This window comes from Myxocyprinus asiaticus, chromosome 43 (assembly GCF_019703515.2).
Source record: "Myxocyprinus asiaticus isolate MX2 ecotype Aquarium Trade chromosome 43, UBuf_Myxa_2, whole genome shotgun sequence".
NCBI classification, from domain to species: Eukaryota; Metazoa; Chordata; class Actinopteri; order Cypriniformes; family Catostomidae; genus Myxocyprinus; species Myxocyprinus asiaticus.
This window is the reverse complement of record NC_059386.1, coordinates 4,110,045-4,122,096: the sequence shown is the minus strand read 5'-3', so window position 1 is coordinate 4,122,096 and position 12,052 is coordinate 4,110,045. Positions and strand designations below refer to the sequence as shown.

The following is a 12,052-nucleotide window of genomic DNA, read 5'->3' as shown; positions in this document are numbered from 1 at the left end:
AAAGAATCTTTCTAAACTTGTTTCATTTTGATCAGACGAAAAACCTAGGACGAGTTCGCAAAAGTAGGTTTTTCAAATGATTGATGATGCTAAAACAATGACTTGAATGACAGCAATAGTTCTTGAGGCAAAGTTTATCAGTGTGAGGAGACCTATCTAGCTACATGAATACTAGTGTATTTGTTAAACACAGCGAGACAAAAAATGTGATAGTGCCTCCCAGTGGCCGATAAATTTTTAATTTCATACAGATGTCTGTTACCCAGAGTTGAATAAGCCCATGAAGTTTCATTTTGATCGGCCATTGCTAACCTTGTCTAAAAGCATCTGATTATTAATTGGCTGATGGCGGCCATATTTTTTAGATATGCAAATGTCCACTTATGTATTGATGGGGTGATGGACAAAGAGGGTACACACAAAATTTCAAGTCAATCGGGGCAATGGTGTCATAGAAAGAGCCATTTTCATGTTTGTTCAAATTATAGCGCCACCAAGCAGCCAATCGCCGCCAAATATTTTGTGAGTCCTCAGAATGATCCACCTGACATTAGTATGTCAAGTTTGGTGAAAATATCTATTTCTGTTCAAAAGTTATAGCCACTTAAGTAAAATTGGCCCACCTACTACAGACATTTTGGATGGGCGTGGCCATCCTGAATTGAAAATTCAACGTGTTTTTGATAATTATTGATATTGGGACTTCTGCACTGGTTTGGTTCCAATCGGTCAAACGGCCTAGGACTAGTTCGTAAAAGTAGATTTTACAAAAAATTGCAAATTGCGAAAAACATTTCATGACGGAATTGAAATCGGAGATAGCCATTTTGTTCAACATCAGCCAAGGAATCCAATGATATAAGGCACTTGAGTGTGGGACATATGGTTATGGGCATTTTTCAAATTTGATTGTTTTGATCACTGTAGCACCACCGTGTGGCCGATTGGGGTGAAACTTTGCATACAACGTGTCAGCTGGAGTACTACCATCCCTGAAAGTTTCAGGTCTCTAGGAATTATAGTTTGGTCTGCACGACCAGTTTTGTGGCATAACAATAATAAATTTAGCTGCAAGCAGCAATTATCGGGGTTCAAGCACCATAGGGCCTTTTAGCCCATGTTCTGGACTATATTAGGGATTTCGCAAACATTATGCAACAAAGACAATGCACAAATTACATACAAAATGTCATTGTTACGTCCACTTTAAATTTTGTCATTGTTATAGCGCCACCAAGTGGCCAAGCCCCATTTCTTTGTATGTTTGTCCTCAGAACGAGCCCTTACATAAGTGTGCCAAATTTCGTGACAATATCTCATTCTGTTTAAGAGTTTTAGCTATTTAAGTAGCAGTGGCTAAGTCAACTACATGTATTTTGCATGTCATCGACACGTAAAATCAAAAGTTCTAAATGTTTTCAATAATTATTCATAAATAGACTCCAGAGAATCTTGTGGAACTTGTTTCGTTAGGATTGAGCGAAAAACCTAGGACTAGTTCGCAAACGTAGGTTTTTAACGTAATCTCAAATATTTAACGAACGGTTTGACAGACACCAATGGTTCTTGAAGCAAAGTTGTTCACAATGAGAAGAGCTATCATATGATATGAATTACTTGTGTTTCTTTAAAACACTGCATTATATACAACCGTTAACAGGCACAAAAATCGTGATAGCGCCACCCAGTTGTCAATTTTTTTAAAACTTTGCACAGACCTCTTAGGCCAAGAGTCAAATAGGTCCACCCAGTTTCATTCTGACGACCTTTGTTAACCTTGTCTAATAGCTGCTGAAAGCTGATTGGCTGATGGCGGCCATGTTTTTAAACATACGCAAATGTCCTCATAGACTTTGATGGCACCTGAGACAAAGACACTGCATACAAAGTTTGAAGTCAATTGGACCAAAGGTTCCAGAGTTACAGCCATTTTCATGTTTCTCAATATTATAGTGCCACCAAGTGGCAAAACTGTGCAGGTTTTTTGTGCGTCCTCAGATAGAGCCCATAAGTAAATATGTCAAGTTTAGTGAAGATATCTCATTTTGTTCAAGAGTTATAGCCATTTACGTAAAAGTGGCCACGCCTACTTCCTGTGTTTTCGCGTATCGTAGCTAACATGAATTGAAAGTTCCATCTTAATAATTATTGATAGTGACACTCCATAGAATCGTTTGGCATTGGTTTGGTCCCGATCGGACAAACGGCCTAGGACTAGTTCACAGAAGTAGGTTTTGCAAATAATCCAAGATTTTAGTAAAAATGGCCCAACGTTTTCGAACGTTTTGGCACCCCTTAGCGACCGTGAGTCGAAATTTCAACTTTTTTTGATAATTATTGATAATCAGACTCCAGAGTATATTTCTGCACAGGTTTGGTTCCGATCGGGAGAAAAACCTAGGACAAGTTCACAAAAGTAGGTTTTTAACATTATCTGAAATATTTACCGAACGGTTTGACAGACACCAATGATTCTTGAGGCAAAGTTGTTTAGAATGAGAAGAGCTATCAGGTGATATATATTACTTGTGTTTTTTCACAACACTGCATTATATACAACCATTAACACCTACAAAAATCGTGATAGCACCACCTAGTGGCCGATTTTTAAAAACTTTGCACAACCCTCACAGATCAAGAGTCAAATAGGTCCACCAAGTTTCGTTCCGATCGGTCATTGTTAACCTTGTGTAATAGCTTCTGAAATTTGATCGGCCATGTTTTTCAACATATGTGAATATCCATACACACAATGATGGCAGCTGAGACAAAGACAATGTATGCAAATTTTGAAGTCAATAGGATTAACGGTTTCATAGTTACAGCCAATTTCAGGTTTTTTTGGTATTATAGCACCACCATGTGGCAAAACCGTGACACCAAAGATTGACCTCTTACATAAGCATGCCAAGTTTGGTGAAGATATCTCATTTCCTTCAAGAGTTATAGCCATTTATGTAACATTGGCCACTCCTACTTCCTATATTTTCACATACCGTAGCTAGGTCGAGTCGAAAGTTCAATTTTTTTTGATAACTTTTAACATTGAGACTCCATAGAATCGTTTGGCACTGGTTTGGTCCCGATCAGATGAAAAACCTAGGACTAGTTCGCAAAAGTATGTTTTATGAAAAATCCAAGATGGCGGAAAATGTTTATAGGCAGAAATGAAATCGGTGAAATCAATACGTTTTGTTTGGTTTGAGCCAAATTCCAATGGTATAAAGCACGAGTCTACGTCAAACGGTCTAGGAGTTATGAGCAGTTTTGCGTTTTTGATCGCTGTAGCGCCCCCTATTGACCGATTTGCCCAAGTCCGTGTTTCTGAGTAGCAAGCAATACTACTACCATCTGGCCAAGTTTCAAGTCTCTAGGCCTTACGGTTTGCTCTGCCCGATCAGTTTTATGGCGGAATAATACTAATAATACTAATACTAATAATAATAATACAAATCTTAACAATAACAATTACAACAGGGTTTCAGCGCTAAGCTCTTGAACCCCTAATAATAATAATAATAATAATAATAAAAATCATAACAATTACAATAGGGTTTCAGCGCTAAGCGCTTGAACCCCTAAAAATCTGAGCAAAAACAATAGGGTTTCTAGCACTTCGAGCTTGAACACCTAATAAAAAATCTGAGCAAAAACAATAGGGTTTCTAGCACTTCGTGCTTGAACCCCTAATAATAAAAGCAAATCTGAGCAAAAACAATAGGGTTTCTAGCCCTTCAGGCTTGAACCTCTAATAATAATAAAAGCAAATCCGAGCAAAATCAATAGAGTTTCAGCCCTTCGGGCTAATTAATTATTAATGAATTCTTTATCGCCAAGAGTGTGAACTTACCCGATTCGAGTTTTAGTGGTTCTTCCTTCTCCTGTGAACACACAACGGGCAGCCAGAATGTCTCCATTTTTAATGTCAATGGCATTGGCAGCTGGATAAAAAGCCTGCAAACAAGAAAAGTAGACTACTGTCATTTCTAACCTGCATAGGAGAGAAACAAAATGCAGAACATATACAGGTAACAACTTTACAAGAACAGCATTTAACATATAGTCAGGCCCACACTAAACAATTGGCCGCAGCACTACTGTAACAGGTGACCATTTCTGGACCTGTAATTTGACAAATACATTTTTAAAAGTAACAATACTTCATTGTTACTTTTACGGTCACTGCTCTCATCACTGGACTTCCTGTTCCTGTTGCTGACAACACACTGCACGAGTGTTTGTAGCCTGCTAAGCATTGCTTATTCTCATATGTTCATCATTTTATCCTTTGTCATTTTACCACGTGTTTCAGGTTTTTCCACTTTTCTACTGTTTCATCTGTGTGTATTTTACCTGTTGCTGCTGGCGCCTAGCTCAAGTCTGTGTTTGTAGCCTGCTAGCTTTTTTAGCATGGCTTATCTATCCGTTTTCAGATTTGAATCCTTAAAATCTGCCATTTTTCAGTGCGCATCGGGTTGTACCCCACAATATTCTCTTACCGCGATTCAACTGCGTGCATCCGCTTTCTATTTTTATCGCAATTAAACTGCACGCATTTTACAGTGCACACCTGTTTTTCTCCTCAGTGTTACACGGATTACTGCATCGATCTCAAAGCACCGCCTATCAAGAATAACCATAACAACAAACAATTGCGTGTGGGATTCACATCAATCTCAAACCCATACCACTCAGGAACAATCAACAACAACAACAATCAAGTCATGGCATCCGCTCATGTTATTTCTTCCTGCATTGCATGTCACGTTTACAATAGCTTCTTTCGTCAGCAGTGAGGAATTCACATGTGATAAATGTAAGGAATTAGTCAGGCTGACGGAGAAGGTTAATGAGTTAGAGACACGCATCCGAATGCTAGTGGAGGTCAGTGAGAAAGAGAAGCCGGTAGATACTGTTTCGGATGTGGGTAGAACAGCAAGCAACACACACACTTTGGTTCCTGTCCAAGAGCCCCCGCAGCAGGGTGTTTGGGTGACATCTCGAAGGCATACTCGCTCAGCAAAGCGACACCACTCTCCTGTTCAGGTTTCCAATCGATTCCCCCCACTCAGTGATGCACCCACTGAGAATCATGTTGAAAGAGCCCTAATAATTGATGATTCTATTGTAAGGAACGTGGAAATAGAGACTCCATCCACTATTGTTAAATGCATTTCGGGTGCCAGAGCGTCTGACATCAGATCAAATTTACAAGTGCTGGCTAATTCTAAATGTAGATTTTCTAAAATTGTTATTCATGTCGGCACTAATGATGTCCGGCTTCGCCAGTCGGAGGTCACTAGAGATAATGTTAAAGAGGTGTGTGAACTTGCAAAAACTATGTCAGACACTGTAATATGCTCTGGCCCCATCCCTGCTCAACATGGTGACGAGGTTTATAGTAGATTAGTGTCATTGAATGGCTGGATGTCTGAGTGATGTCTGGAGAATAGCATAGGATTTACAGAAAATTGGAAGAGTTTTTGGGGTAGACCTGACCTGCTTAAGAGAGATGGACTCCATCCCTCCAGGGAAGGTGCCGCTCTCCTCTCAAGTAATTTGGTTCATAGTCTTAATAATGATAGTATTTGACTAACTGAGGCCCAGGTCAGAAAGCAGACAAACTGGCTAATCCGAAAGTCTGCTAGCTGCCTTGAGATTTCACACAGGCCACATAAACTACAACACATAGAGACTGTATCACCTAGATATCACATAGAGACTGTGTCTGTTCCCCAAACTACCAAACACAAAACTCTCACTAAATCATTTAGAAAAAGGTCAAATTTGAACAAAACAAAAAAATGAAAGATAAACATCACATGAAGGTAGGACTACTAAACATTAGATCTCTTTCTACCAAAGCACTAATTGTAAATTAAATTATTACAGATCATAGTTTGGATGCGCTCTGTTTGACTGAAACCTGGCTTAAACCAGACGAATATATTAGTTTAAATGAATCTACTCCCCCAGGTTATTGTTATAAACATGAGCCTCATCTGAAGGGTCGAGGAGGAGGTGTTGCTGCAATTTAGAGTGAAGTTTTTGGTGTTACTCAGAGGACAGAACATAAGTCATTTCAACTAATAATGCTTAATGTGAGACCGTCAGATATAAATAAAAACCCTGTCATCTTTTGCCCTTGCTACAGTATATAGATCACCCGGGCCTTATTCTGATTTCCTTGGTGAATTTGCAAATTTTTTTTTTATCAGATCTTGTAGTTACTGCAGATAGAGTTTTAATTGTTGGTGACTTCAACATTCACATAGATAATGAAAATGACACATTGTATTTAGCAATTATCGATATTCTCAACTCTCTTGGAGTCAGACAAAATGTGACAGGACCAACTCATCATCATAATCATATGCTAGATTTAATTCTGTCATATGGAGTTGATGTTGATAATACAGAAACTCTACCGCAGAGCGATGACATTTCAGATCATTACCTCAACTCTTGTATGCTGCTATCAGGTAATGTTACTCAATCTACACCACGCTATCGTTCAGGTAGAACTTTTCTTTCGACCACTAAAGATGGCTTCGCTAATAATCTTCCAGATCTATCTCATACACTCAGTTAGCCCCAAAGCCTAGAAGAACTTGATGAAATAACAGAAAATATATATACAGTCTTCTCTGGCACTCTTGATAGTGTCGCCCCCCTTCGGTTAAAGAAAATTAAAGGAAAAAGCCCTGCACCACAGTACAATGATCACACTCATGCTCTCAAGAGAGCAGCTCGGAAAATGGAGCACAAGTGGAAGAATACAAAATTAGAGGTATTTTGCAGTGCATGGAAGAATAGTGTCTGTAGCTACAGACAGGTATTAAAAGCTGCCAGGTCAGCATATTTTAGCAAACTCATAGAAAATAACCACAATAATCCTAGGTGTTTATTCAGTACTGTGGCTAAATTGGTTAGGAATAAAGCCTCAACTGAACCAGATATTCTGTCGCAGCATAAGAGTAATGACTTAATGAATTTCTTTACTGATAAAATTGAAATAATAAGAAATAAAATTGGAATTATGCAATCATCTGTCACAGTACCTCAGAAAACAGCATCTCATAATTTTCCTCACGTGCAACTTCAATCCTTCGCTGTCATAGGTCATGAAGAGCTGACAAAACTTATCGAAACATCAAAAGCAACAACATGTATATTAGATCCAATACCAACTAAGCTCTTAAAGAGGTATTCCCTGTAATCTCAGAACCTCTTCTTAACATTATTAACTCCTCGCTATCCTTAAGACATGTCCCAAGAAACTTTAAAATGGCAGTTATCAAACTTGCCTTATTAAGAAGCCACAACTTGATCCTGGAGAACTGGCTAATTATAGACCAATTTCAAATCTCCCGTTTATGTCAAAAATACTAGAAAAATGTAGTATCCTCCCAACTATGTTCATTTCTACAGAGAAATAGTACATATAAACAATTTCAGTCAGGATTTAGGCCCCAACACAGTACAGAGACTGCACTTATCAGAGTTGCAAATGACTTGCTCTTATTATCTGATCGCGGCTGCATTTCACTTCTAGTGCTTTTAGATCTTAGTGCTGCATTCGACATGATAGATCACGACATTCTCTTGAATAGGCTACAGAATTATGTTGGCATTTGTGGACTTGAATTAGCATGGTTTAGGACTTATTTAGCAGACCGCTACCACTTTGTCTATGTAAATGAGGAATTGTCAACCAAAAACAAAAGTATGGAGTGCCACAGGGATAAGTTTTAGGGCCCCTCCTTTTCTCCTTGTATATGCTTCCCCTGGGAGATATTATCAGGAATTGTGGAATAAATTTCCACTGTTATGCCGACAATACCCAAATTTATATTTCTTCAAAACCTGACGAAATTTCACAATTCTCCAAATTAGCAGAGTGTATCAATGAAATTTCCTTCTACTAAATTCCGACAAAACAGAGGTACTAATTGTTGGACCAAAAACCTCTAAAAACAAGCCGCTAAAATATAATTTGACTGTCGATGAATGTACTGTTACATCGTCTTCAACAGTGAAGAACTTAGGTGTTATATTTGATACCAATCTGTCCTTTGAAAATCAAATTACCAATGTTTGTAGAACAGCATTCTTCCACCTAAGAAATATTGCTAAATTACGACACATGCTCTCTGTTGCTAATGCCGAAAATCTAATTTATGTGTTCATGACCTCAAGACTAGATATTGTAATGCATTACTGGGAGGATGTCCAGCAAGATCAATAAATAAACTTCAATTGTTTCAAAATGCAGCAGCCAGAGTGCTGACTAGAACCAAGAAATATGATCATATTAGCCCCATTTCATCGTCATTACATTGGCTACCTGTTAAATTTCTGTTAACTACATACAAGTATTTGAATGGAAGACTCATCAATTTAGCCAGGCATACACCTAATTTATCCTTCAACTCACAATTAGGCTGCTTTAGTTAGGTCTGCTGGAATCAGAAACCAGAAACATTGACCATGATCTAGAACTCTTCAATAAATTGGATGGCATCTATGCTAATATTATTTTATTTGTTTCCCTGTCTCAACCTCAGGACTCCTATCCTCAGGTCACCAGAACCGGCCAGAACCAGCTCCATTCCTGCTTCATGTTGGACTCCACTGCTACGTGTCTCTTAGTGATGATGACTAATAGCAGCCAGTGCCATCCAAACATCACTTCAGTCTATTACGATGGACAGCAGAGGATGAACTGATGCCAACTCCAACCATAAGACATGGGATACATCATATGCCATTGCCTGAACCTTGGACTTAAGATAGACCTCACTGAAATGACTGGCCTGTTGAACTGCGATGCACCTCACTGATCTCTGCCTGCATCACCTCAGTCTAATGATGGACTACACTCTTATAATGGAATAAACAGACTATCAATTAATTGCCAACAAAACCCTTCATCAGCCAACTAACAAGGACAATGCATCTATGTGAATTTCTGCAGTTAATCCAGGATGGACTTCAAAGACATTAGTCATTAATCGTACAGTTCATACAAAATCTTTGTTTAAACACTGACCCTTAACACTTACTTAAATCATTTTAAACCATGACTTGCTCTATACATAAGTAATAATGGCATTATATTCATAATGTTAGCCTGAGGGGAACTGGCCCCCACAATGAGCCTGATTTCTCCCAAGGTTATTTTTCTCCATTAACCAACATCTTATGGAGTTTTGTGTTGCTTGCCTCAGTCGCCTTCGGCTTGCTCACTGGGGTTCTAAATACAATTATTATTTAATTACTTATTTTTACAATCATATTTGATCAAACTACACAATGATGATTCTAAGACATTATAGAAATTACAGTTTCATTTTCTGGTAATGCATGATTTTTTGTAAAGCTGCTTTGAAACGATATGTGTTGTGAAAGGGGCTAGACAAACAAAAATGACTTGACTATGTAGTTTCACAATTAATATGAGGGGCCCTATTTTAAGAGTGCTACGTTTTAAGCACACACACACACACACACACATATATATATAAATGAAGACAGCATATTCATAAGAAGTGTAGTGTAAATGACCTTTAAGAAATGAATTATAAGAATAGAAATATGGACAATTTACGTGTTTTCCACAGTAATTACTTCCTTGCTGTGTACTCTCTCCCATTTGTCTGCCATCGTTCCTGTGCTATGGTGTTTAACAGTGAAATACTACCTAGGATGTTTATGTTCACCCGTGTCACACCTGCGGTCTTGACGGTGTGCATTTTTTGAAAATCGCAGGTACTGAATTTTGAATACTCCACCTAGGGGATTCATTATTATGCCAAGACATTCTTCAGAATAATGTCAAGACACTGCTGATGTACAATTGTAAAGGGATATTTGATATCTTAAATACTGTTGCCATTGCAATTGAACACAGTTTTTAAAGTGAAATAAAAAAGCTATAGAAGTCTAAGTATATTGTAATGAAAATGTACACCACAAACTTTTTTATTTTTATATAAATAAAATATAATAAAAATATCAACTGAAATGTAAAAATACTAGAAAATCAAAGCCATATGTTTAACCCAGTTCTGAGATGCAATTAACTTGAGACACAGTACCAGAAATATCCAATAGAGGGAAGCCAAGCTCCTTTGTTGAATGATTCCCGAACTACCACTTCTCAGTCCCTTTAGGATTTTGCGGGTCGTGTCTAGAAGGGATCCCTGTTTCGTCAACTTCTTACTTAACTATGTTTATCAAAAGAACGACAAATAAAGTTTAAGATCCGTTTAAGATGGCTAGCAAAATAACATCATGCTCATGAACTGCTTTTAATTTTAAACAACATAAGTATTACAGTATTAAGATAGCAACATATGTACCACAGTGATGTACTTGAGGAATTGAGAATGGGCGGTGTGCGCTCCTCGTTGTGGCGAGTTCATGAGTTTACAATCTTTTCCAGTCGAATCCCATAGAAAAATGCAAACAAATGTGTCCCCAATCAAGATATACATCCACTGAGGTGCGGATGCAATCTTTGTTAATTAAAATGTATAGTATTACAGTTGTGCTCAAAAGTTTGCATACCCTGGCAGAAATTGTGACATTTTGGCATTGATTTTGAAAATATGCAAAAAATGATCATGCAAAAAAATGGTCTTTTATTTAAGGATAGTGATCATATGAAGCCATTTATTATCACATAGTTGTTTGACTCCTTTTTAAATCATAATGATAACAGAAATCACCCAAATGGTCAAAAGTTTACATACCCTTGAATGTTTGGCCTTGTTACAGACACACAAGTTTAAATGGCAATTGAAGGTTAATTTCCCACACCTGTGGATTTTAAAATTGCAATTAGTGTCTGTGTATAAATAGTCAAAGAGTTTGTTAGATCTCACTTGGATGCACTGAGCAGGCTAGATACTGAGCCATGGGGAGCAGAAAAGAACTGTCAAAAGACCTGTGTAACAAGGTAATGGAACTTTATAAAGATGGAAAAGGATATAAAAAGATATCCAAAGCCTTGAAAATGCCAGTCAGTACTGTTCAATCACTTATTAATAAGTGGAAAATTCAGGGATCTCTTGATACCAAGCCAAGGTCAGGTAGACCAAGAAAGATTTCAGCCACAACTGCCAGAAGAATTGTTCGGGATACAAAGAAAAACCCACAGGTAACCTCAGGAGAAATACAGGCTGCTCTGGAAAAAGACGGTGTGGTTGTTTCAAGGAGCACAATACGACGATACTTGAACAAAAATGAGCTGCATGGTCGAGTTGCCAGAAAGAAGCCTTTATTGCGCCAATGCCACAAAAAAGCCCGGTTACAATATGCCTGACAACACCTTGACACGCCTCACAGCTTCTGGCACACTGTAATTTGGAGTGATGAGACCAAAATAGAGTTTTATGGTCACAACCATAAGCGCTATGTTTGGAGAGGGGTCAACAAGGCCTATAGTGAAAAGAATACCATCCCCACTGTGATGCATGGTGGTGGCTCACTGATGTTTTGGGGGAGTGTGAGTTCTAAAGGCAAGGGGAATCTTGTGAAAATTGATGGCAAGATGAATGCAGCATGTTATCAGAAAATACTGGCAGACAATTTGCATTCTTCTGCATGAAAGCTGCGCATGGGACGCTCTTGGACTGTCCAGCACGACAATGACCCTAAGCACAAGGCCAAGATAAGCCTCCAGTGGTTACAGCAGAAAAAGTTGTAGGTTCTGGTGTGGCCATCACAGTCTCCTGACCTTAATATCATCGAGCCACTCTGGGGAGATCTCAAACGTGCGGTTCGTGGAAGACGACCAAAGACTTTGCATGACCTGGAGGCATTTTGCCAAGACAAATGGGAAGCTCTACCACCTGCGAGAATTTGGTGCCTCATAGACAACTATTACAAAAGACTGCACGCTGTCATTGATGCTAAAGGGGGCAATACACAGTATTAAGAACTAAGGGTATGCAGACATTTGAACAGGGGTAATTTCATTTTTTTCTTTGTTGCCATGTTTTGTTTTATGATTGTGCCATTCTGTTATAACCTACAGTTGAATATG

General features: G+C 38.4%; 1 protein-coding gene across 3 annotated transcripts in view; it reads right to left on the bottom strand.

Annotated features, from left to right (window-relative positions):
• The window catches only part of LOC127433275 (peptidyl-glycine alpha-amidating monooxygenase B-like), a 339,472-nt gene that overhangs the window by 182,315 nt on the left and 145,105 nt on the right, over positions 1–12,052 (bottom strand). For all 3 annotated transcript variants that reach the window (XM_051685008.1, XM_051685009.1, XM_051685010.1), the window contains one exon: positions 3,851–3,954. In XM_051685008.1, the coding sequence (XP_051540968.1) occupies positions 3,851–3,954 (104 nt within the window). The remainder of the gene's footprint in view (positions 1–3,850; positions 3,955–12,052) is intronic.